The sequence below is a fragment of the Heteronotia binoei genome, chromosome 9 (genome assembly GCF_032191835.1).
Source record: "Heteronotia binoei isolate CCM8104 ecotype False Entrance Well chromosome 9, APGP_CSIRO_Hbin_v1, whole genome shotgun sequence".
In the NCBI taxonomy this organism is placed as follows: Eukaryota; Metazoa; Chordata; class Lepidosauria; order Squamata; family Gekkonidae; genus Heteronotia; species Heteronotia binoei.
In genome coordinates, this window is record NC_083231.1 from 59,597,621 (window position 1) to 59,625,396 (window position 27,776).

Genomic DNA, 27,776 nt, shown 5'->3' on the forward strand with positions numbered 1-27,776 from the left:
GGAGATAGTAAGCCACTCTGAGACTACAAGTGAAGGGTGGGGTATAAATCCAACCTCTTCTTCAGAGTCAGTTTGGTGTAGTGGTTAAGTGTGTTGACTCTTATCTGGGAGAACTGGGTTTGATTCCCCACTCCTCCACTTGCACCTGCTGGAATGGCCTTGGGTCAGGAATAATCCTTGAAAAGGCAGCTGCTGTAAAAGCTCTCTCAGCCCCACCTACCGCACAGGGTGTCTGTTTTTGGGGGGGGAGGTAAAGGAGATGTGACCACTCTGAGATTCAGAGTATAGGGCGGGATATAAATCCAATATCTTCTTCTTCTTCATTATATGATGATATGTTTGGGACATCTGTTTATAATATAGGAACCTCATGCTGCTGCTAGTTCAGGTCCATTCCTATAAATCATACCAGTGTCTAGCAAAGTGCTGTAAAAGCTAATGCCTCATTTGCAATATTCATAACTATAATGTGGCACAAATATATATGGAAAGCTTTTCAAAATCCACACTGAACATGCTTCTAATTGTGAATATATTTACCTATATATTTCCTGCCAAAAGAACAACAAAGGTATCGATGGCACCACTAAGCAATGAAAAGTCTTAATTTTTGAAAACTCACCATTACAAATACTGACTTACCATCAAATTTCTAAAAAGACACCATAAACACCATATGTATTAAATAGTTCCATCTGCAGTTGGCAAACACTCAGCGGACAACTGTATGGATTCTTCTTATTATCACCAAGAAGTCATTAACTTGCATTTGGAAATCTGTACAGAACTCCACCAAGGTATGGTCAGTCTATTTGGCCATCTTTGGAATTAAGCGCCAAAAAAATCAAATATTTCTGTTTGAAATATTTTGAGTTTCAGAAAATATCTTGGTCAAAAAGTTTCATTGCATCTCCTCAGACTGTGTAACGCAGTTTCTGTTAAGCCTCAATTTAAGCTGTCCTTGTGGATGCTCCGTTCTGTGTTGTGATTGTTCAATTCATTGTTCTTCCATTGAACACTTGTTCCATTCATCAAAACAGATGTTGTTTGGCATCCATTCTGGTAGCACAAACAGCAGAGGCATGACTGGCAAGAGAAATTTTTCCAAATAATATTAATCATGAAGGATCGTTTCCTGTCTTCATTGGAGAACAGAACTCTCCAGAGTCAGTGAGTACAACAGAACACGACAATATCAGATTTAAGCATATTTTATTGATATCAGAAGGAGTGGAACCAAGTTGGGGGCCTGAATCATGAGTCCTAACTCAATGAACATATTTAGTTTAATATAAATATGTCCAGGCTAATAGGGTAATCCTGTGAAATTAGGCCACTGAAATCATAGAATTGTAGAACTAATGGGGCCTAATGATCATACAATCCAACCTATCTACACCATGCAGAATGCCCTAAAGTATCCTGGACAAATGATTGTCCAATCTCCAATTAAACACCTCCAAAGAGGGTGAACCCACAACATCCCTTGGCAACTAATTCCACCATTGAACTGCCCTTTTTGTCAAGAGGTTTTTCCTAATATTCCACCAATATCTTCTCACCTGTAATTTAAATCCATTATTATGAGTCCTATCCTCCATTACCAAATGAAACATCGCTGTACACTTGTCTAAATGACAGCCCTTCAGATACTTAAAAGAGTAATCATATCCCCCCCTAAAGCTCCTGTTTTTCCAGACTGAACATGCCCAAAGTTGTAGTTCTAGTTTTTGAAATAAAATGCAACTTATCCTGATTTATAGTATGGAATGAAAAATCTCAGATTCTTATCTCATTTTGCTTGATTACAGAACTGAAGGTAAAGCTACAGATTACTCAGGAAACTCATTATTAAATCCTCTAGCAGACTGTAGTAATCACAGATTTCTTAGGACACAGATCTCTTCGGTTCAAAGCATGCCTCACATTTCTTTTTTCCATTTACTACTGCATCTGTTTCTCACAGTGCTAAATAAAATCCTATAACATGTCCCTCCTTGTTTAATGAAATTTCCTTTCATGCCCTTCTTTTCTCACAGCTAAAAGGGAGTTTAATAGCATAGTTAGCTCAATTGCAGTCAAATGTCATTGAATATTTACTTCAGAAGACGGTTTAATGTTTACAGCATTGAAGATAATTATGGCTGGCCAACTAAAATGTGGAGATATGTTAACAGATCAGCTGGCAGAAAAAAATAATACTCCAAGACACTCTTTCACTTTTTCTTCTTTACAATACTATTTTACAGCTTTATTTTCAAGCATCTTATTGAAATCATCACAAGTCCTTACCTGGAAACAGTTTTTGAACTTTTTGCTGACAAAATACAGTGCTATAGGATTTATGCAGGAATTTATGGCCGCTAGATTCATGCTGATATAATCAAATGCCAACAAAAAGCTAGAGTTGAAAAGAAATAAAGCAACCAATTAAAATTTGACTCTTCCTGCCCCCCAGCCACCTATTATTATTTCTTCCAATCATATAGAATATTAAAGGAATCAGCTGCATCAAGCTTAAAGTTAATTTATTACACAGGTAAAATGTGGAACAGAAGTGCCTGTCAGTTACAGACAGCACAGGTATAGCTAAGGGGCACCTGGAAAACAAACAGAATGTTCTAAAAATAAGAAAGCACACCATGTGGAGCTGACTTATAGCACATCACTGTGAAACACTTGAAATTTAACAGCTTTATGGGTTTCAAAATGTTATTATGGAGGACATGACTGTTAATTCTTAAAATAATCCAAGGGGTGCACCCTCACATTCAGAAAGAAAGAGACTCTAATGCTGTGGAGCGCTAAAAAGCAAGGCAGTTCACTCCTTGGTTGTCATATAAAGAGATTATATTAGTAGCATTTCAAAGCACAAAGAACAAGACTAACCAATGGTTGGTTTTGATCAGTTATACTTGTTCTTGTGCAACTGAATCAACAGTGGATGAGATTTAATGTAAAAGTTAAGAGCAAAAGAACCTAGTAATTAAATGAAGACAAAATGAATTAAAGGTCCAGCTGTGACTGAATATTTATTAAGAAGGGCCAAACTCCATGTTCAGGAGCCATATGACTGGATCTCACTCATATTGCTGGATCATTTAACATTAACCTACCTCTACAGAAGCCACTCATGCAGAAAGAACTCCTTTATATACTCTGCTTTCACACATGCCAGATAGCGCAGTTTCAATCCATTTCAGTAACCGTTTGCAAGTGGATATTGCCGGTAAAATCCAGTTGCAAAGTGCATTGAAAGTGGATTGAAAGTGCATTATTTAGTGCATGCGAAAGTGTGGATGTTTTGAGAGATCATGAAGCTTGATAGCTTGGGATGTCTTCCAAACTTTTTCCAAATATTCATCTACACTGATAGCTCTCCACCGTAAAGAAACTTCTAAAATGATGCCTCTGTTAAAGGTTAAAGATGATTCCTCACTTCAAGACTGGCCCAAAATCTTATTGTCAGATCAGCAGGGCAAGAAAACAGGAGGAATCAGTTCAGTTACTCAGCTAGAAGCAATAAGAAAGTAGAGCCAAGCTGATATGGTTTTGGGGACCAAATCCAGTGATGCCCCAGCTAGTGTCTTTCATGCAAATCTATTTAATCAGCAGCAGTAGTTTTAAAAGATCCACTCCCAGGGCTTTTTCTGAGCAGGAATGCACAGGAATGCAGTTCCAGCTGGGTTAGTGTCAAGAGGTGTGGCCTTATATGCAAATGAATTCCTGCTGGCCTGTGTGAAACAATAGTGATGTCAGGGGGTGTGGCTTTCTGGGCCTTTTCTACATAAACCCCCCTGCCCACTCCCTGTTTAGTATACGCTGATGTGTAGTAGTTTCTTGTATTGCTGCCTCAAGCCCTTCCCAAATTGTATAAGACCAAAAATAAAATCATACCAGAGAAATTCACATCTGTTGGGGTTCATTTCTTTATCCATCAGTTTCTTCAGAAGCCGGCTCAAGTGGAGAGGAAACCAGCAAAGGGCAAAAATCACAACTAAGCAGAAAACTGTCTTGGCAACTTCTCGTCGCTGAAAGATTAAAGCACATTCAAGAATTTGAGCCAAGTCAAATGTTGCTCAGTTGAAAACAGTGGCAGAGGAAGAAATGTATGGGGGAAACTGGCTTTTTAGGCCACAAGTAAATCCAGATAGCCAGTCCCTGATCTTGCCTAGTTATTAAAACAAAATCCACTAGAATTCACTTGAAGTTTTATTTGGGATTTTGCCTTTCATCCACTCAAACGGTCAGGATGCTGGGCTGCCTCAATGCTATGGGTTTCTTAAGCGCTTTGGTAGTGGTTTGGAATGGTCAATGCGTTTCAACAGATGCATATCACCTTGATTTCCAAACCCCTGTTCAGAAAACATAACTTTCTAGCTGAAATATATCATGTAAGTGAACCTGAAAAGTGATGCTTGTTCATGCAACAATTCTTAAAGAGATATTTCGTGCTGTTAACACTCATAGCTACATCACAATGGGAAACGTATTATTATTTGGACTTGGGTAAAGTAGAAGGGACCAAGTAACACATTTTTAGAAACAAAAAGGTAAGAATATATCTCTGGCCAATCCTTGTACTGGAGTCCCCAGAGATCAGGGTGAGAAAAGCTATCATGTGAGTTTTAAAATGGCATAAAGATTTAGACCTAGACAGCTCCTTTGCTCAATCTTAGCCAATTCCCTGCTTTATTATAGCCTCCTTTATGTGGCTTTTGTCCATGCAGGCTCACAGATTGGCTATAAACAGGTGCCTCTCTTTTTTTCACCAGTGGAAAAACTGGTTGGATCCAACCCTCGACCTCATCTAATATCTAAAACACTATGTCTGCATTATCTGCTTGCGCTATAAATTATTCTCCTGATCTGAGTTTGATTTAATATCTTTTACTGATTCTGCAGCCACTGTTGCTCTTCCCCTGGGCTTCAGTTTTCATCAGATCAAGCAATTGATTCCCCACCAGTTGCTGTCCGGGTGCATTTTGACCTGTGGCTTTCTCCAATTCTCCCTGTGCCTTCCTGATCTCTAAAAAACAAGACTGGGAAGGTGCAGGAAGGACTGGAGGAAGTTGTGGGTCAAATTGCACCCATGCAGCAACTGGTGGGAAATCGATCACTTAATCTGACAAAAACAGAAACCCAGGGGTGGAGCAACAGCAACTGCGGAATCGATTTTTGAGTTAATACTCACCTTTAACTTTACTTTCTATTGCTTTAGTTATTTTATTAAAACCTATATTGGAAAGTTTTCAAGGTAATGCCTGGAAGACAGAAATTGAGTATTTTAGGAAACTGCTTCAGATGTTTGCTGAGAGCCTTACCTGCTTCAGATGTTCGTTGAGAGCTATTCTCAAATTTCTGTTCTTCCTATTCAGCATTTCACAGGTCATTAAGGAGTAAAAGATTGCAGTGCATCCAAGTGGCACACAAAAATAGAAACCAAAGAGCCACCAGTCCTTTGCTTTGATGTAAAACTTCAGAGAGGAATAAAAGGTAACAATCATTAAGTGAAATGCCATTTTCTCCAAAAATAATAAATAAAATTAGTTTGTCATTATTTATAGACCCATCTCTTCGAGTTGTGTTAGAAATGCATGAAGATTTTAAAATTAATTTCATATATTTATAGCCCAATGTCATCAGATCTCAGAAGCTAAGCAGGGTCAGTCCTAGCTAATATTTGGATGGGAGACCTCCAAGGAATATCAGAGCTGTGACACAGGTAATGGCAAATGGCATCTCTTGCCTTGAAAACCTTATGGGGTCACCATAAGTCAGCAATGACTTGATGGTCAAAAATACATACATGTATACTCTTAAATCCCAATGTGAGACAAAATTGGAATTCACCCATACAATGTGCTTCACCTATACAATATGCTTCATATCATTCTATGCCATTAAATCTTCAAGAGTTTAAATATTAGAACTAACAGAATTTTTCTATTCTGTATTATCACAGCTTTCAGCATGCAGCACAGTGCTAAAAGGCTGACCTGGGAGCCAGGAGGTTGCAAATTAAAATCTCACATAAGCTACAAGGTGCAATTAGTCAAGACACTCATTCACAACTTCCTTTCCTATATATGCAATATGAGATATCAATACCGGCTTACTTTACATGATTGCAGTAAGGACTACTGTGAAAAATGGATATGAAATACTGCATGCACTAATCTGACAGTAAACGAAGAGTCCCAATCTGACATATGCATCCCAGCATGGAGCCAGTGGGTCAGACCTTGGCATTTAGAATCACAATATGAATGTCCTCCCCAATGAAAATATTTTTTTAAAAAACTCCCAGGAAAGGAACCTCACAATACATAGGAAAAGACAATATCCTGAGATGAGCTCTGATATACACCAAAGATAGGTGGGCATATAAACACTTTAATTAACTAAAAATAGTTCTTACTCTTGAAACTACATACACCATAGTGCCCTGTAAGTCAGGCACCAATTTCCTTCTGACCACACTGCACCCAACAGAACTTTTTCTGAGAGGAGAAAATGGCAATCGGTTTGACTCAGCACCACAATGCAAATCTTCTAGGTCCTTGGAATCAGTGATCCCAGAGAATGAATTCCACGTCAATGTCTGCTACAAAGTTCCCAGATCTACTGCACTTGTCCACTCTGCAAAATCTGTTGCAGAAGAAAATCCCTGTGAGATCCCTATGTGCCAACCTGGCAGCATTCCTGCATGTACTCACACTTAAGCGTGCGATATAAATGCCAACATAACACATCTAATTCTCAACACAGACACATCTGTGGGTACTTAAATCTGGATAGGTCCAGCCGAGCCTGATCTCATCAGAGCTCAGAAGCCAAGCAGGGCTGACATGGAGGCAGGTAATAGCAAGCCACCTCTGAACATCTCCTGCCTTGAAAGCCCTACACTATAAGTCAGCTGTGACTTGACAGCAGAGAGAGAGAGAGAGTTTTTAAATTTATCAGCCCTGGACACCAAATAGGCTAGGTATGCCACCAGGTGGCAGAAGCAGGCACTAAAATATTTTGATGGGAAAATCCTCATTCATTCCATTGCCACTGTCCTCCCAATGGTAGCATGTTAAGGTTGCCAGGTTTGACTCAAGAAATATCTGGGCATATTGGGGATGGAGTCAGCAGCAAGGGTGTGACAAGCATGACTGAACTCTGAAGGGAGTTCTGGCAATCACATTTAAAGGGACTGCATGCTTTTTAAATGTCTTCCCTCCATTTGGAATAATGAAGGATACGGGTACCTTCTTTTGGCACTCAAAGAATTGGACCCCCTGGTCCAATCTTTTTGAAACTTGGGTGGTGTTTCGAAGGGAGGCACCAGATGCTATGCTGAAACATTGGTGCCTCTACCTCAAAAAATAGCCCCCCATAGCCTCAGATACCCATGGATCAATTCTCCATTATACTCTATGGGAATTGGTCTCCATAGGATATTAATGGAGTTCTGATAACCCTGAACTGGGAGTGAGGGCCTCCAACCAGGGATTGGCAACTCTATTTATTGATTCTGGGATTAATTGAGGATTACCTCTTGCACCACACTTCCTCATCACACCACCATTAAGGCTAAAAAAGAAGTCAAAGCTATGTTTATTTACTGGCCTGTCAGTGTTTGGCAGTATTTCCAACTATCCACCTCTAAGGCAACTTGTGATGGAGTTTCTGAGGCACACATTCTGCTCTTCCTTGGTAAATCCCATCTGACCAGTGAGTTTCAGATCCCACTCCAACGCTCAAACCACTACATCAGTTTCTTCTAGTAGAATCCCTTTAAGGCAAACTGGGCATCATTCCAACTAGCAGATTTATTTGTGAGCAAGCTCCTATGCCATGATAAAGAACAGCTGCCTGGTCATTCCCCCAAGAAAATGATGCGAAGAGATAAGGTGAGACAGGGAGGCTGAGGGCATAAATCAGGCAGGCAGATATTTGAGTAGGTCAGGGAAAGACAGGCCTGGCTTCAAATAACTAAGTGAAACTGAGGAGCAATAGAAAGGAAAAGAGATGGGAGTAATCTAAGAGATTTAAAGGTGGGGGGGGGGGGGAATCCCCAGGAGGAGGACCTTAGTACGTTTACAGGATGCCTTTTGTATCTTATGAAGACAAGGAATTAGTGAAAAGAAATCTGATACACACTGGAACAGCTTACAGTTTTTTTGGCAAAGGAGTTGTGGCCCTTCGTCCAGGTACTGCGGTTAACAGTAGATATGACAACTCTCATCACACACAAATTGCTGTGATTCAAGTGGCTACTAATATTATATGTGGCTATTAAAAAAATCACAAGGTGACAGAAGTCTTAATAACCTGCCCCAATAAACCTCTGATCTGTTACCTTGTAAAGCTATGTCAAATGGTTTTGATTCCAAAAGGACTAAATGAAGAATGCATCTTAAGTGTCATCATATCTGTAGAAAGATTAACTGCTTTGCAGGAGGCCACTTGTAATGTTGTCTGGAGATGTGGAATCTAATTTGCTGCTTTAGTGACTTTTGATACAGTAGTTGCTTTAACCCTTCCACTGGAATGTAACCATTCACGTGGTATGTTTACTGTGTAACAGGAAGCAGTAGTTGCCTCTAATATCGCATTCTTTTTCTTAGGTCATGTGAAGAGCTACTGGTGATCAACATGACGATTTTATTCCTCTGCCTGTAACCATATTTGCAGCCTGGAGGATGGTAGCATATTTCTTCTCCATTTCTAAAGATCAATTTTCAACTCATGTAAGGATGATAAGTGAAAGAGTTCCCTCCTAGCTCTCAGTTCTTGGTCACTGGGAAGGAATTCTTCTTTCTCATAATCTTTTCCCCTTGGTTGTTTATTCTTAGCAGATGTCATCACAGTTGTTCCCACACCAGAACATCCTGATGCTAGCAGCTGAGGATTACACGTTGCTCTTTCACTACTGTTCAAAAAAATTGGTAGTAAGAAATCCTGTTTACATGTATTTCAGTGGCAAAACTGGTTTCAGAACATGAGATTAAAGCTTTAGTATACATTGTTTTATTCTTAAGAACATAAGAGAAGCCATGTTGGATCAGGTCAATGGCCCATCCAGTCCAACACTCTCTGTCACACAGTGGCCAAAAAAACCCCCAGGAGGTTCACAAGTGGGGCTAGAAGCCCTTCCACTTTGCCCCTCCCCCCCAAGCACCAAGAATACAGAGCATCACTGCCCCAGACAGTTCCAATAATATGCTGTGGCTAATAGCCACTGATGGACCTCTGCTCCATATTTTTATCCAAACCCCTCTTGAAGCTGGCTATGCTTGTAGCCGCCACCACCTCCTGTGGCAGTGAATTCTACATGTTAATCACCCTTTGGGTGAAGAAGTACTTCCTTTTATCCGTTCTAACCCTACTGCTCAGCAATTTCATTGAATGCCCACGAGTTTTTGTATTGTGAGAAAGGGAGAAAAGTACTTCTTTCTTTACTTTCTCCATCTCATGCATAATCTTGTAAACCTTTATCATGTCACCCCTCAGTCAACATTTCTCCAAGCTAAAGAGCCGCAAGCATTTTAACCTTTCTTCATAGCGAAAGTGTTCCAAACCTTTAATCATTCTAGTTGTCCTTTTCTGGACTTTTTCCAATGCTATAATATCCTTTTTGAGGTGCGGTGACCAGAATTGTACACAGTATTCCAAATGAGACCGCACTATCGATTTATACATCGATTTATTCTTAATCAAACCATTTTAGCCCTTTTATAATTATAGGCATGGGTTATCTCTGTGTGAAAGACAACAGGATAAAAGCACTTCAGATCCTGTAGCATGGGGCAGGAACGTAAACTTTTCTCATTGCCACGTCTCTCTTACACAAATGGTGTCATTGAAATAAAGGGAAATATTTGTGAAAGAATAGTGAAAGTTCTTTTATTTATTATTTATTTAAAACATTTATTGACTGCTTTTCTACCTTGTAGAACTCAAGACAGCTTACAATAGTTAGCAGAGGGTCGGCAGCAAGGGAATGAGTTAGCAGTGTGATGCAGTAGCTAAAAATGCAAATGTGATTTTGGGCTGTATCAACAGAAGTATAGTGTCCAGCTCAAATGAAGTGATAATATCACTTTGCTCTAGTTCGACCTCACCTAGAGTACTGTGTTTAGTTTTGGGCACCACAATGTAAGAATCCAATTTTCTCCTTTTAATTATCCACTGGGACATCGCAATGTAGTGGGTGAGAAACTGTATTGTGATGGAGAAAAAATTCCTGTGATGTGGTGGCTGTCCCCCAGGAAATCCACAGGATAGTCTGCATCATTGCAATCAGTCCACTTCAGGACATAAAAGTTTGCCTCTAAAAACACCATACTTGCCTTTATATAGGTAAGAAAAATGCAGAGTGGAAAGGACTATCAACAAGCGACAGTGTAGAAGAAAAGACAGAGAAGTCTGAAGCAAACTGACACGGTAGGGGAAGCAGATTTACACTGCCTCAACAAAAAGGGTATACCTCATACAGATAAAAGAGCACAAACTAGCATCTTCCCCTGAAACCAAACCTTGTGCTAAAGACAAATAACTTCAATAAAGCTTGATTAAATAGAAATATCTACCTGATCACTATTTCAATTACTGTCTGACACAGTGCCATTTTAGAGTTATAAAACCTAAAACAAGATATCTGCAAATGATTAATTGTGATTGTTAAGTCACATCAACCTCATTTTGTAATTTGAGGTGACATAAACATCCTTTTGTTAGCCACGCAAAGCCACATGGTACTAGTTTTCCACAGGAAACGTGCCTTTTAGCATGTTCCCTAAAGTACTTGGCCTTTGGGAATTTACATTCTAGCACAAATATTTGAAAGAATAGCTTTTTTGAAATAATAATGAAAGGCTTCTAAGACAAGTGAAACAGGGATTAATCTAACAATTTGAGTAGTATGATTTATTATAACAGTTATTGTAGTAAACACAAGAGTTAAGTCTGAAGAGGCTTTCCCCTTTTATGCCTCATGAACTTACTGGAAATTATCATGACCCCTCCCCTTCAAAATCCTTTTTTTATTTACACAAAAATAACATTTTATATCTGGGTATTACCAAAAAACGGAAATTCTTGGTGGAAAAGGGTTTCTTGAGTGAAAGTATACTTCAACTGCTTCTGGGAAGACAGAAGGGTCTTTCCCCCCCTCTTAGAGCAAAATGGGAAAGGTGATTTCCTCATACAATTAATGAGCAGGCCCAAAGGCAGTGCCATGTGCTTTTTAGCTGACATTGGCTTTGTTAACCAAAAACAGACTCTGGGGACTGCAGCTTGGGAAAGAAAAGCAGTTGCAGCTTTGAATTGGTGAGAATTAAATGAAGTTAAAAGAGAAAGCTGTGTGGTGGATGAAACTGAAGCATCTTGAGGGGTGCAAAGTTCTCTCTGGGGACTTAATGCAGCGTTCGTGGTGGTGCTGTCTGTCTATAGGAATGCATTTGCCTCCATTACACTCTCCATGTATATTTGTAAATAAAAAAAAATATTACTAGTGTTGCTGACAGTGTTTGAATGGAGAGCTCAAAATGTGAGCTCTTCCTACTTACCCAGAGGCAAGATAAGCCAGTCTTTTAAGAATTTAGTCCTGTGCTTTATCTGTGGCTAGCCAGTCCTTCATTCTCCCATGATTTCCTCCTAGATCCCTCATCAGCCCCTTCTCTTCCCTAAAATCACCTGATGACGATACTGCAGCAAAATCCTAGTTTCTCTCTTCCTTCCTTCCAAATGCCACAACAGCAGTATGTTAAGTTCAAAGAAACCCCTGGAAATGTAGCCCACCACCAGTGTTCCCTCTAAGCTAAGTTAGCATGAGCTAGCGCACGGATTTTTAGCCTCCAGCTCACACATTTTTGTCTTAGCTCAGGCAGGATGACCCCAGAGCACACTAATTTATGCAGTAGCTTACCACTTTAATGCCAGTAGCTCACAAAGTAGAGTTTTTGCTCATGAGACTCTGAAGCTTAGAGGGAACATGGCCCACCGACTAGCTGAGTCTAATAAGGGGAACCCTGGAGAGCTACTTTTCCCAGGCGTACCTTCCATCCAGAATATGGCTCTTGGAGGATATGAATAGGGATGGATTGGCAAATATAGCCACCAGAAAAGTCCTGGTAGTTACCAACCTCAAGGTGGAGTCTGGAGTTCTCCAGGAATGACAGAGTACAGAGATCAATGCCTAGAAGAAAACTGCAACTTCAAAGAGCAGACAACAGAGTCTAGGAGTAATCGAAATCCTGAGGTGGCTACAGAGGGCATATTCTGTTGGGTTTCAGTTTTTCTTGTAGAATAAATATCCCTACTGAACTATCTCCCTCCACATACTTGATCCTTCCCAGGCACTACCCTCAATATCTGGGATTTTCCCAAGCCAAAACTGGCAATTCTATGGGCAAGCCACATGGCAATCACTGCCAGGCCCTCCACTGGGGATGTGTGGTGGGAGATGGGTCATCCATGACCATTTTGTCCTCCCAGTCTTCCCCTACTTTTGAAGAAAGTGCAGATCAGACTATAACATCAATGTACCATCAGGTACATTTAGCGGAATGAATTGAGAGATGCAAAGATTGCGGAGGAGGAGTTGGGAGAGTTTACAGTAGCTTTTTGTTAACTTTTCTATATAAGTAAAACCATGAAGAAGTTTGGGTTTTTTGAACACTTACGCATCAAGTGAGTGAAAACTGGAATAGAGTGAGGGGAGCTTGGCCCATCACTAAGAAAGGCACAGTAAGTTTCTAGCGCATGCTGAGCCTGGAAGCCCCTACACCCTAAAGCACTGTTTCTAAGACTTCAGGGAATAGAGCACACATATGCTGCTGAAATCTCTATGTTCCCAGCATTCTGAAATATGTAAAAAGTCAATTCCTGCTCACAACAGTGATCTAGTTCATACGTTATCCTTTGGGGACATGTCATGCACTCTTTTCTCCCCTTGCAGTAGTGGACTCTCTTGGTTTACAGTAACTACAGTTTGCCATGATGCAGAACTGGAAAAACCAGAGCTTTTTTGTAGCAGGAACGCCTTTGTATATTAGGCCACACACTGCAATGTAACCAATACTCCAAGTAGGGTTGCCAATCCCCAGGTTGGGGCAGGGGATCCCCCAGTTTGGAGGCCCTCCCCCGCTTCGGGGTCATCAGAATGCGGGGGTGGGATGTCTGCTGGGCACTGCATTATTTCCTATGGAGACCGATTCCCATAGGGTCTAATGGAGAATTGATCTGCTAGTATCTTGGGCTCTAGCGGGGCCTATTGTTTGAGGTAGAGGCACTAAATTTGCCACATAGTATCCAGTGTCTCCACCCAAAACACCCTCCAAGTTTCAAAAGGATTGGCCCAGGAGGTCCAATTCTATGAGTCCCCAAAGAAGATGCCCCTATCCTTCGTTATTTCCAATGGAGAGAAGGCATTTAAAAGATGTGTGGTCCCTTTAAATGTGATGGCCAGAACTCCCTTTGGAGTTCAATTATGCTTGTCACAACCTTGCTCCTGGCTCCAGCCCCAAAGTCCCCAGATATTTCTTGAATTGGACTTGGCAACCCTAACTCCAAGAGCTTACAGTAGGCCCTATAATAAGAGCCCTGATACAAGAAAAGCTCGGGGAAAAACTATAGTTACTATTAACCACAGTTTGCCTCCAAATTATAAAGAGAAACCAGAATTTGAAATGTGTTTCTAATTCTGGTTTAGAAGCTAACTATGATAAGCAGTAAGGATATTTATTCAGTTTAGATATCATAGCAAACTATAGTTACTGTGAGACAAGAAGTTCAAGAAGGAATTAAGTGTATACATGGGGGCAAGTTGGGATGCCGGCATCCACAGCACACTCCTATTGTCCAAACTTAATCAGAAATGGGTCCATATGTATAGCTTTATCATTTACAGAGCTTTCAAAAATGTTTTATAAAACATAAAGAAAACAGTCTGGATTTTTTTCTAAATGCTGGTAGTTTTATAAACAGAAAACAATTTGGATTTTTTTCTAAATGTGTTGAGCCTTCACAGCATTCCCTCCCGCATTCACTGATAAATGGGCATCCTAGATGTTGAACTGACTCATTACCACATTCCATTCCCCAAATGGATTTCCATTTCTTTTCCAACTCAATGACCTTCCACTTAATTCCACCCCCCTCCCAACAGGCCCTCTGCTAAAGAAAAAATAATGACTATTGCTGTATTTTGATACATACCTCCAAAAATGTGTTAGTAGGCTTCAGCATGCAGGCAACATAGAATTTTCCTCTGTACTCAAAAGACACGGTAGTAAAGCTAAGTGCTTCTGGGATAGCCAGGAAAAAGGAAAGGATCCAAATGACAATGATTTCAATAGCAGTGATCAAGGGGACGCCAATTCCCTGAACACGACTCCAAGAAGCAACTGCTCGGTACCTGCATAAGCACAGAAACATGAAATCCCAAGCCTCCATACATTACCAGAAGTTAGAGCGTTTGAGGACAGGTTAACATGATATGCACATTTCAAGATTCTTCACAACATATGAATTGTACTTGACCATCAGACTGCAATAATGCCTAGACTCAGATGACTGATGATAGCGTTGTCTGAATGCATCCAATAGTGCTCATTCAGGATATATAGTGGCCAACCATGACAACCAAGACAACAGAATGAAAAACACCACATGAATCAGGACCTGTTCAAACGCTACGCAGCAACAAACATCAGTTGCAACTCCATGTACTTAGCTGCAACCTTCAGCTAATATTGATCTTCTGTCCCATGTATCTGTGTGATAAACATGGCCAGAAAGGAATATTTATACATACAAATATTGTCAGTTTACAAGTTTTAAAAAACTGTAATGCATTCACTGGCCTCTGATCTCCTCTGATGGTATTTTAACCATATTATTGTTTTCAGGTTCTTAAGGAGTCATAAAATTGGTGAGTTTTCCCATTGTTCAGAAAATAAATCTATACAGGGTGCTACTTATCTTGGCTCAGTCATTCTTTCTAAACTAAAATGCCTGCTTTTTTTCTTAGCATTAATTTCTTTGTGAACATCAAACACACCAACAGAAATACAACAACATATAAGGTCAGTAAGGACAGACTTCCAAACTAAGCTGCAGTTCCCCTAGGTCTCTGTTGAGTCAACCTCTGGGCCAAACTAGATGTTATGGTGTTCATGGGTCCAATCCATGGATGCTACTACCATTTTAGAGGTGAAAGAAATTTAAAAATGGCATGCGATTCCAATCCTGACTGAGACCACAGAGCAGCAAGACTAGCCAATCTCTTTCCCCACCACCACCTTTTCAAGTGCCAAAAAAGGACTATTTTGGCACTTGAATAGGTGCAAGGAGCAACAAAATTGCCTGGTCACGCTACACTGCTTGTCCCATCAGTGTTGATGTCTCATAGCATTTTTAAATTGCCTGAGTTCACCTCTAAAATGTTCACCTCTAAAAGGTCAGGCCTGTGGATCACTGTCACATCAAGCTTGGGTCTCTCTGATATGATGATGTGCTGATACAGTCTCCGCATCACTGAAGACATGATTGAAGGAGAGAAAGGTTTAGTACAATTATTTCATTATATAAAAAGCTGGGGTTAAACTGCGTCTAGAAGAGCTTTTAATCTCCCTTAGCAACTGACTAATTTAAAGAGGACTAGCTCATACTTTTGTAGAATCTACAAGACAGTAATCAATATGGGCAATAATAAGTCAGATCTCACGTTCATGAAATGTGGCACCTCTGTTCCCACTGTCTGGGATACAAAAGCTGTGCCTCAAGAGCGAAAAAAAACCATGCATCATCTTCATAATCATATACTGCTTAGATTGAGACTTGTGTACCATTTACAGTTATAACAATAGTGTGGGAGCAACTTGACACCACTATGACCCAAGACTATACTGTTTTCCAATAAATTTTCCTTCTATAAAAATGAACGGGTTTGACTGATGTACTCTACAGCCTTATAAAATTATTTTGGCAACTTCTGAGTAGCCATTCATTTAGCAAATGGGCCTCTCCTCCACAAATGGATGGGTCTGCCTATCCCATTCCATTCTGACGAAGAAATATCTTCTGCCCATCTAAAGCAGTCTCCAATTGCTTGCAGGCCTGGGAGGTATGTCAGGCTGTTACTCAGTCTGAATCATTTCCTTAATCCAGAAGCATTTGGAAAGCAGAACAGTTTATCGCTAAATAACTGAAAAGAACTTCTTTGCCTGCTGTCCCAGAAACGACAGGCAGGCACTGTGCCTTTGAACTTAGAAAGTGAATTAACTATACCTACAATACCCTTTTTTAATCCCAGAAAACATAGAAGAAAAAACAAACATCCAAAATGTTCAACGTAGTGTTTTTGTCCACAGTCCACCGAGAAACCAATCAATATAGATTAAAACAATACAGAATAAAGGTATTACATTATGCAAAAGGTTTTTTTTTAATTAGTTGCCAGTTATATAGCTTTCTGAACACATGCATAAAAACTTGTATTATCTGTCTTACTTTAAAGCAAATCAGTGTCCTTTTTGTATTCACTATTCTTGTTCCAGGGGGGAAAAGTATTCACAGAATATAATAAATTCTTACCTGTCTACGCTTAAGGCACAGAGATTAAGGACTGTGATTCCTACAGATGCCTTTTGTATAAAAGGAACAAATTTGCAAAGAAAATACCCAAAAGTCGTGTTTGGAAAGGGCCAGCTTTCAGCATGAAGCTAAAGGATGGAAGAAAGAAAAGTAGAAATGTTAAATGCAGAACATAGCCAAATTTGTTTTCAGGTTACATCCCAATCAATTAAACATCATCCAGATCAAACTCTCTTTCCCAGTGGCATGTCTAAACACAGAATGTTTCAGTGAAGATAAAGGAATTACCCATATTTGCGTTCTGTGAAGCCATGACTCAACCTATGGCAAGCTGATGCATCACCCCATGTGCCAGAGTACTTCTTTGTGGGATGATGTCAGAATATGACACATAAGTTATCTTCCAAGGTGGCTGCTTCTGAGTGTGATTTTAAAAACTACTTTACTACATGATCTTAAGCACCAGTGCTATGGCATAAGGCAAATGGCAGTTCTGTGCCTTAACAATATGCAGCAATTCTGAGATTAGTCAGGAAATGGCACCTCTCTGCTCAAACCCCAGTGTGGATTTTATTTCAACCCTTGTGCAACCATAAATCTTTGGCTACACCCAGGAGTAGTCTTGGACAATGGGCAACAGAGGCAGCTGCCCTAGGTGGGGCCCTGACTGTCCACAGCTCACCAAGGGAAGGAAGGAAAGAAAAAAAAGAACAGCCTCCCACTACTCCCACACATCCTGTCCAGAACTCACAGCAGCTGCCACTCACAATTGCCCCATCCAGGCCTTGGGCAGCCAGCTCAGCAGTGGCTGCTTGGGCTCATTCCATCTGAGAAGCAGGCAGCCAGCTTCCAGAAACCGGGTTGCCAGTCCCCAAGTTGGGGCAGTAGATCCCCCAGTTTGGAGGCCCTCTCCCCCACTTCAGAGTAATCAGAAAGCAGGGTGGGAAATCAGAAAGCAGAGTATAATCAAAAATTGATCTGCAAGTATTTGGGTTTCTAGGGGGGTTGTTTTTTGAGGTAGAGGCACCAAATTTGCAGCATAGCAAACAATAGCTCTCCTCAAAAGACCTCCAAATTTCAAAAAGATTGGCCAGGAGGTCCAATTCTATGAGCCCCAAAAGAAGGTGCCCCGATCCTTCATTATTTCCATTGGAGGAAAGGTATTTAAAAGGTGTGCAGTCCCTTTAAATGTGATGGTCAGAACTTCCTTTGGAGTTCAATTATGCTTGTCACAACCCTGTTCCTTGCTCCACCCCCAAAGCCTCCAGATATTTCTTGAATTGGACTTGGCAACTCTAAACTGGATCCAGACAGGTTCTTTTCACTCAAACTCACCCAATTCCCCTTTTTTAGTATGGCTCCCACCTCACATGATTTTTGCAATTTCAGGTTCCATAATCCCCAGCACAGACATTTTCATTGGATAAGACCCTTTTTGCCAGCAGGAGAGCTGACTGGAACCATATTCTAGTATCCCGATTTCTTTTCCACTTGTACAGTGGTGACATTTGACTTTGACTTGTAATCATGATATGAAATTTGTATTGGATTAGAACTGGGTATTATATTACAGCAGGTTTGAGAGAAATCAGATTAATGATCAAATCCCTGTAGCAGGCCCACAACCTGCATAGTCACAGACATCCTAGGTCCCAGCATACATACTTTCCATAGGAAGATAAGAATTTACACAAGGCTTCCAAATTAGGTGAGAGGCCAGATGGAATACAAGAAAGACATGAGGAGGTGGAACAGGGCGACAGTGGCCAAACATACAGTCCTCTGGGGTCAAGTCTTTAATTCTAAAACTTCACAAACAAGATTGGGTTTCTGATAAGTACACTAAAGCCACACAACTGTTTTATAGCCAGATCTTTCCAGACAATCTAAATAATGCCTGGCACAGCAGAATTCTGACCACACATTCTTATGTTGGAATCAGAAACTTTTTCTATTTCAAGGTTCTGCTTCTGGAATTCAGGAAAACTGACCATACAGCCACACATTCTTGAAGACTTCTTCTTTTATAAACATGGTTTTTCATCCTAACACTGGAGTAGTAATAAACAAGGCAGAAGGGCTCAGAACATTCCATTTATATGATTTTTAAATGTCACTAGTAAGTCTATATTCTGCTTGTTACTTATAGTCCTTTCAAGCGTCATTCATGTACTTACTACGGCATAAAAAATGTTTTCTACAATCTATAAAGCACACCATTTTTTAAAAAAAAAGTACACTGTGAGAACCCAAAAAAGATAATTCACAATGATGTTTGGTTCTCTGATGTCAACATCTCAGATCATAGTCAGGGGAACTACTTTAAGCATTCCTAAGGACTGTATGTACCCACTTCATAAATTCGCTTTCAAAATACTGTCAGTTGAAGTAAGTGTCATTGAGTTCAATAGGGAAAAGTCCATTATATCTCTGCTTGCCTTTAGTCACCATGGCAAGTAGCCACTAATGGACCTATCCCCCATGAATCCCTCTGATCCCCTCTTAAAGATATATGACTGTGGCCATCACTACATCCACTGGCAGTGTATTACACCAATTAATCACTTGCTGAGTATAGAAGTATTTCCTTTTGTTCATCCTGAATCTATTGCCCATCAACTTCACTGGGTGCCCAAGTTTTAGTTTCACAAGAGGGAGAAAACCCTCTATCCACCTTCTCCACCCCATGCATAATTTTAAAAATCACTATCATGTTTCCCCCTTAGATATCTTTTTTGAAGCTGAATAGCACTGGGCAGAACACTGTGAACAGGGCTTTTTTTGCAGCAGGAATTCCTTCACATATTATGCCACACACCCCTGAAGTAGACAATCCCCCAAGAGCTTACAGGGTCTACTGTAAACTCCAGGAGGATTGGCTACACCAGGGGGTATGGTCTAAAATGCAAAGGAGTTCCTGCTACAAAAAAAGCCCTGCATGAACTTAGAAAGAGATGCCAAATGGATAAAAACACTCTCCAGAGAGGGAGATGCACTAATGTGCAACAGCCTTGAGTCTTATGCCTCAGGGCTTTTTTTTTAGTAGGAACGCACAAAAACACAGTTCGAGCTGGCTTGGTGTCAGGGGGTGTGGCCTAATATGTAAATGAGCTCCTGCTGGGCTTTTCCTACAAAAAAGCCCTATGTGAAACAATGGTGATGTCAGGGGTGGGACCTAATATGTAAATGAGATCCTGCTTTTTGTAGAAAAAGCCCTGAATAAATTAATTTGTCTTTAAGATGCCACAAGACTCATAGTTATTCAAATAAGCCCTGAATAAATTAATTTGTCTTTAAGATGCCACAAGACTCATAGTTATTCAAAGTTATTTGAAGTTTTGCCTTATTCTACTACAAAGTAGGCAAAGCATTTTTTAACATTTCATGCCTCTCGTATTATTTTTTATTGTATAAGCTGCATGATTGTGTGGTTTTTAAATTGGGCACACAGTTCTGCCCAGGTTCTCTTCCTTTCAAGCTGCGCTGCTCTCCTTCAACAAAATAGCACAGTACACTGACATTCCAATAACTGTTTTTGCATACTGTTTTCAGTATTTTTTCAGATTGTAAGAACGAAGTTAAAAAATCAAATGCAGCTAAAAACAGACTAGTTATGAAGTTTGAAATGGATGGATATAAGTGTACTCCATCAGAAATAAATATCATCCACCTCCCAAAGTCCCCCTCTAGGGTTACCAGGTGTGTGTTGGAAAATTCCTGGAGAGGGCGGGGTTTAGGGAGGGGAGGGGCCTCAGCATGGTACAGTGCCATGGAATCTACCCTTCAAAACCCCTTCAAACACATTTTCTCCAGGGGGAGCTGATCTCTGCCAGCTGGAGTTCAGTTGTACAATCAGGAGATCTCCAGGCCCCACATGGAGGCTGGCAACCCTATCCCCCTCAAAATTTAATGTAATGAAGGGGCATTGGGAAGAAATATTTTCTTTTTAATACTTTGTTTATACACACACACACAACCTATGATCAGATACCCCATGTGTAATTTAGCTTCAAAGCGACTGGAAAGCATTGGTGGATGAAGAAGATATTGGATTTATACCCTGCTCTTCTCTACCTGACAGCAGCCCCATGGCGCAGAGTGGCAAAGCAGCAGTACTGCAGTCTGAACTCTCTGCTCACGACCTGAGTTCGATTCTGGCGGAAGCTGGATTCAGGTAGCCGGCCCAAGGTTGACTCAGCCTTCCATCCTTCTGAGGCCAGTATGTCACCCCAGAGTCGGAAACAACAGGTGGTTGCAAGGGGGACCTTTCCTTTCCTTTTCCTTCTCTACCTGAAGGAGTCTCAGAATGATTTACAATCTTCTTTCCCTTCTTCCCACAACAGACATGCTGTGAGGTAGGTGGGGCTGAGAGAGTTCTAACAGAAATTGCTCTTGAGAGGAACAGCACTGTGAGAACTTGTGACTGACTCAAAAGTCACATCAGCAGGTGCATGCCCACTAAACCAATAAAAATCAGTACTGGCAAGAGGAAAGAGCTTTGCCCCACACTGTTTCCTCACTAGGCGTGGCCATGCTCTCCCTCTCCTGAGACTTTTAGCCCAGATGCGATATGAGTGCCTGTCTTTCCCCCTTCCTCCCAGTGTTAAAAGTGGCCCAGAAGACCAGCTGCAATCCAGAAAGGACACAGGGGGAAGATTTAATCTCTGCCCCTCCTAATATTTCCCTGACTTCGAAAATCTCACTTTCTTTTTGAGAATAAATTACATGTAGAAGGATCCAACCCAAACTGGATCTTACTCCATGTGATATATTCCAAAAAGAAGCTGAGGAGATTCCTCCAAATCCCTCTAAGATTCCTTTTGAGTTTCATCTTATAAATATTACCAAGAGCTGAAAAATTAAGACCTGAACATTTATGCGTGCACATACACACATTCTCCATCTTACACATGGACAGGCAGAAAAAGTGACGAGTGATTGAGAAGTGGTTCCATACAATAAAAGTAGCTCCTCTGGACTGCAGAGGAATCCACGTGGCACAAAGTTTGTCCGAGATGTAACACAGATCTTATTCAAAACAAAGCTAAAACTTATACAATGCAAGAACTTCAATCTGTTAAACTGAATCCATGTTTGAAAAAGGCTGAGCAAAAAACCAGCAATCTATAAATTGATCTATTAGGGTAAGAGAAAAGAATTGTGAGGAAGAACAGTTTTAAGATAATACCACAAGAGAATTCTGCAAACTGTTCCAATAGATTAAAATGGACTTGTTCCATGGCAAAATGCATTATTTCTCAGAGCATTGCTGTATTAGTGGTGCAATGGGTTTGCCCAGTATGCTTAACTGGTAAGGCACATGGACAGTTGCTAATAAAACTGGGGAGTTGTTAGAGCAGTAATTTAGTTCTGACCAGGCAATTCTCCCAGGATTCTGGGGATACGATAAAGACCCCCAAGAAGTTCCCTATCTCTGTCATTTTTACTCCTTTTAGTAGAGCTGAACAAGACGAAGCAGAACTTCCTTCTGTGTTGTGTAGGCACATCTTATGTCTCTTGCCTCCTGAAAAGGCAAGAGTGGACCAGCAACTCACATTTGAAAAAGAGGGCAGAAATGATGGGAAGGCAGTGGCTGCACATGTGGCAGACAATCAACCTGGCTTCTTCTAGAATGAGCACTGTGTGTGCCTGACCTAAGAGCTGGTTGAGTCTGTGAGTAAACAGGGTTGCCAATATCAGGTTCGAAAATCCCAGGAGATTTGAGAGCCCGGGGAGGGTGAGGTTTGGCAAGAGAAAGGGCTTCAGTAGGGTATAATACCCTCCAATGCAAGCACTTTATCCAGTGGAGCTAATCTCTATATTCTGGAGATCAGTTATAATCCCAGAAAGCAAGCACCACCACTGCCTGGATCCCACTGAGTTGCTCTTTCCCCTTTCATTTCGTGTATCTTCTTCCTGTGTGAGGGGAATGATATAAGCAAGAGTTTCAAGGACAATGCATGGAGTGCTTATTGTTGTTGTTGTTAACCATTCAGTTGTGTTCGACTCCTGGGGATTCCATGGGCCAGCTCTCTCCATGTTTTCTGATTTGAGTTATTCCATGCTCAGGCTGGTGTGGATTTTTATGGTGTCAAGCCACCATGTTTCTTTGGCAGACTGCTTCCCTTTTGCGGCTAACTCATCCAAGCATAATTGCTTTTTCTAGTGATTTCTTCCACATGACATGGCCGAAATAAGTCAGTCACACTTTGTGATTTTGTGCTTGAACTGGCCGTAATTGAAAAGTAGTATTTCATTTTTAAAAATATATTTGCTATAAACTATCTAAATTAACATATCCTTCCTATGATTTTCCCCTTCTATACATTTTGCTGTTTTCTGAGTTTCAAAAGACATTACTCAAGCAGTCAAATACACAAGACCAATAGAAGACCAGATATATGTCATAGATTCAGACTCATATAATTCTTTCTTTTGTTGGACATCTGTTTGTACTTCATAACAAACTGCAATCTGTTTCCTATAAACAGCAATTATTAAAGGTTGATTTATACATTCACATTCCGCACTTAATGAAAGCCACATTGAAATAACTTGTATGTGTGAATGGGACAAGAGAGAGTTTTAACCCTGAAAAACACAGTGCTTTTCAGTGGCGCTGACTGATGCATTCAGCTACCAGTAATCAAGCATACAATAATGAAGTACAGATAAACTATGCAATGTACAAGCATATGTGAACTGAACCTGAGGCCACTAGTTAGTTGTACCATCTTTTACACATAAAAAGATCAAGGCTCATGTGCTTACAATCTCAGATACAGAGAGGCGTCATCAAGGTTGCTTGGACCTTCCTGGCCCCTGGTGGGGGCTTGCAGAGTAGGATTACCAGATCGAGGTTGGGAAACTCCTGAAAATTTAGGGATGGGAAACTCTTGGACATTTAGGGATGGAGTCTGGGGAGTCCAGGGACCTCAGTAGAGTACAATGCTATAGAGTCCACCCTCCAAAGCATCTATCTTCTTCAAGGGAGCTGATCTCTGTAGTCTGGAGATCAGCTGTAATTCCAGTTCAAGATCTAATAAGGCGGTAGGGAATAGAGAGTGGGCCTTGAATTTAATAGCTTGTTCACTAAGCCAAAATGACTAAGCCTGGCCCAAGCCCTATTAAATACATTCAGAATCTAGACCATAAACACATCATAAATTAGAGTTTCCATCACATCACTTCTGACTTTTTAAAAAGTGTTCTTGTAAAACAAAGATGGTGCCACTTGATTAGCCTCATGTGGAACTATAGTTCTTTGGCCAAGTCTCTGAAAAAGAAGCCATGAAACAAATCCAACGGATTAATGCACTATTCTGCTGTCTTTTCTTTGGCATGCCTATATTTATTAACTGGAAGAAGAATATTATGCAACACTTGCGGCAAACATATTATATAGTTAACATGTAAATAAGTAAATTAAAGGTGTTGGCGGATTATAGCAGGAGTGGCCAAACTGTGGCTCAGGAGCTACATGTGGCTCTTTCTCACTTATTGAATGGCTCTCAAAGCCCCCACTGCCCTGTCAGGCAGCATGGAGAATGCACTTAAAGTTAAAGTTGCTTTATTCTCACCTCTCCCTCCTCTTCCCCCATCTATTTTCCTTCCTTCCTTCTCTCAAACATCTGATGTTCATGTCTTGCAGCTCTTGAACATCTGGTGTTCTATGTGGCTCTTACGTTTAGCAAGTTTGGCCACCCCTTGATTATAGAATGCAAACAAAGCATGACAGTTTGAACACACAGACCTAAATGTGTCATGCTATGCTTATTAAGCGCAAGGGTGGGACTGGATTGAATAAAAGAAGGATGGAGACCTCTTTTGGAGGGTTTGCCCCCCAATTTTCTAAATGCAGTAGAAGTCCAGCAATATGAGAGTAGCAGCGGTTCCCAGGATACTAGAATTCTAATCCCTCCACAATTATGGAATAACTTGATAGCCTTTGACTACCATGTACCAGAACTACTAAAAAAGGGCAAAGACGCAGAAGTTTATTTATTTCTGCTTTGACATCTACTGTAGTATGTGAAATATATAAGAGCACCGTGGCACAGTGTAGTAAAGCTGCAGTACTGCAGTCTGAGCTCTCTGCTCATGACCTGAGTTCAATCCTGGCGGAAGCTGGGTTCAGATAGCCAGCTCAAAGTTGACTCAGCCTTCCATCCTTCTGAGGTCAGTAAAATGAGAACTCAGCTTGCTGGGGGTAAAGTGTAGATGACTGGGGAAGACAATGGCAAATCACCCTGTAAAAAGTCTGCCATGAAAACATCATGATGTGACATCAGCCCAGAGTCAGAAACAACTGGTGCTTGCACAGGGGGACTACCTTAACCTTTATGTAAAATAGGGGATCAAATCTGTGATAAGAACAGTAAGCTCAAGATGTCTATTTGTGAGTTTCAGAGCTTGTGACTAAAGACACTTTACAGTGATTGCACCTTCTGAAACAGTCAATGTCAGAAGGTAAAACTGGATGGCTTCCGCTGCACTATGGTAATTGATGCACAGTGCAAACCTAAGCAGAATTACACCCTTTGAAGTCAGTGGATTTAGAGTAACTCTTTTCAGGATTGCACTGGCAATATTCAGTCCAATGCTTTTCAACACAATAGGAAACACAATAACACAATAGGAAAAATCACCCAGAAATTTAGAGTATGGACATATTAAATATGCTATTGATGCCAACTCATATTTTTTTCATCTGATTCAGGTGTATCAGACACTTTCTTGGGCCAATGTCTGAATATGGAACAATAACCCAAAATTACACATCTTTTATAATCTTAACAACTTTGCCATGGATTCTACCCTTGTTACATGTCTAGTAATCCACATCTTTCCACACTACAAAACTTGCATAACAATTAATAATTTGATAACTGGAACATCAGTTTACACCTGGCATCTGTATGTGTACAACTGTCGGAGGAGGAAAGATTGAATTTATACCCTGCCCTTAATTTGGAGTCTTAAAGCAGTTTACAATCTCCTTTCCCTTCCCCTCCCCACAACAGACATGCTGTGAGGTAGGTGCAGTTGAGAGAGTTCTTTTCAGAACTGCTCTTGAGAGAGCACTCAAGGTCACACCAGCAGCTGCATGTGAAGGAGTAGGGAATCAAACCTGATTCTCCCAGATTAGAGCCCATGCTCTTAACCACTACACTAAACTGGCTCTCTGATCCATTGCTATGGACCAAGATTCATGTCACTTTAAAAAGAATGGTTTTTTTCAAAGCAGGAAAATTGCTTGTTCAATTGGGAACATTCAAGCTGTAATGTATTAAGAGATGTGACATAGAATAGCATACACATTTATGTTAATCAGCTCTGAGTTCAGCATTTAGGGCGGTTTATTGATACAGATGAAAATCACAAAGCTATATCCCAGCACCCATTTGTCATTTTGTAAAAGAACTGAAGATAAAATGAAACACTGCGGGGGTTTTTTTACCTTATATGTTGTAATCGGGATATCGATGATTATATAGATGAGGTCTCCTAATGCCAAGCTAGCTATTAGCGCATTGGGGCCGTTCCTCATACATTTGTTCTGGTAGATAATCCTTAACAGAGTTACGTTTCCAACCATGCCAATGATAAAAATGGCACAGGATAGTACTGTGTTGATATATTTGAAAACAATATTAAATTTTGTACGCTGTTCACAAAGAATAGTTTTGTTTTGCTGTATCCGCTGACTGGGTTCACTGGTAGCAAAAGCTAATCTAGGTTCTATTCCAGAGTAAGTTGTGAAATAGTTTCCAGAGTCAGTCAGATTTGCATATTGTCTGTTGAGATCATCACTGAAGACCAATCCTGGTATTAAAAGTGCCAAAATAATTCCAAAAGGAAAGGCTTCCATCCTCAAATCTTCAACACCAGAAGTCAATACTTTAAATAGTGTCTGTTGTATTTATTTCACCTACAAAGGGAAACCATGAAAATATTTACAATGGAACATCAGCACAGTAATTCATTTTTTAAAAGTAGTTTTCGTATGTTTATTCATGAATACCAATTATATTTTGATTTTAGACAGATTTACTTGTATATTTCAGACACTGATTTCAAGAAATCATAAAATTACAATTGTAATTAGATCCAAATGGGTAGCCGTTTTGGTCTGAAGCAAGAGAACAAAGTTAGATTCCAGAGTCACCCTTAAGACCAACAAAGTTTTATTCAAGGTATAAGCAAGTTTGAACCATTTTCTTCTACTTCATTATATCTCAAGGAGTGTGCATGCACATGAATGCTCATATATTGAATAAAACTTTGTTGGTCTTAAATGTGCCACTGGACTCTAACTTTGTTTTTAAATTGTAGCATTATTATTTTTTATTCATTAAATGATCTATAGATACATACATAGACATATACACACATTTAAAATCTCCATTAATTCCATAGAAACTGTGATTCGAACCTTGATGTGTAATCACAATGCAATGCTACAAACTCAAGGGTAGAACATTTAGAAATATGTTCCAGTAAAATCAACGCAACACTCCCATGAAAGTCTGCTTATAATCAGTAACAGAAATATATTTCCAACCCCTAGCCCTAAATCCATCCACAGCTAAGCAAACTATTTGGAAGCAAATGGCACTGATTTCAGTAAAATATTTTCAATGAAGCGTGCTTAGCGTCATATAAAGACAAAAATTATACACATAAAATACATGGACTACACACTGAGGTGAAAACCTTCTGAGCATGGAAGATCAGCAGTGCTATTGTTCTTTAAAACAATGGCAACTTTTAAAAAACCTTAGAAATGTCGAAGACCATTTTCTTCAGAAGTAAGAGTTAGTCACCTTAGAGAACAGCTATTACATGCCAAAAAGACTCAAAGCAAAAAATCCAGATTAGATTCATCCAGTGACTCAGTTCCTATTTTATGCATCATCTTTCTTCAGTCCATTATAGGCGATAGTCCCTGGACTTCCCTGCCTTACCCAGGGCATGATCAATGGTAACAACAATAAATGGATCATGATCAGTAGTGACACTGAGTTCTGGAGAAGAAAGGCAGAATACACACAATAAATAATGTTGGCCAATGAATTGATGGGAAACTCAGGACACAATCCAGCCCAGCTGCAATCATATATGTACTGCCTTGGGGTTGTCTCATGGAATTTAGTGGAACCTACTTCAAAACTGAACATGCATAG

General features: G+C 40.2%; 1 protein-coding gene across 1 annotated transcript; it reads right to left on the reverse strand.

Moving 5' to 3' along the window:
- Nucleotides 1-867: 867 nt before the first annotated feature.
- EDNRA (endothelin receptor type A) lies at nucleotides 868-27,776 on the reverse strand. Its single transcript, XM_060246671.1, has 8 exons — nucleotides 27,756-27,776; nucleotides 26,051-26,521; nucleotides 16,591-16,718; nucleotides 14,212-14,410; nucleotides 5,325-5,477; nucleotides 3,898-4,031; nucleotides 2,293-2,401; nucleotides 868-1,086 (listed from the first exon to the last, which is right to left on the reverse strand). Exons 2-8 carry the CDS (start codon nucleotides 26,459-26,461, stop codon nucleotides 946-948), a joined length of 1,275 nt encoding a protein of 424 aa, XP_060102654.1. The 5' UTR covers nucleotides 26,462-26,521; nucleotides 27,756-27,776; the 3' UTR covers nucleotides 868-945.

Bases quoted from the DNA above. Each gene is read 5' to 3' on its own strand.
- EDNRA (XM_060246671.1), bottom strand. From the start codon at position 26,461: ATGGAAGCCTTTCCTTTTGGAATTATTTTGGCACTTTTAATACCAGGA. The intron at 14,411-16,590 runs GTAAGAATTTAT...GTGCTTATGCAG, and splicing joins TGTGCCTTAAGCGTAGACAG to GTACCGAGCAGTTGCTTCTT. The intron at 2,402-3,897 runs GTATGATTTTAT...TTTCAACTCTAG, and splicing joins AACAGATGTGAATTTCTCTG to CTTTTTGTTGGCATTTGATT.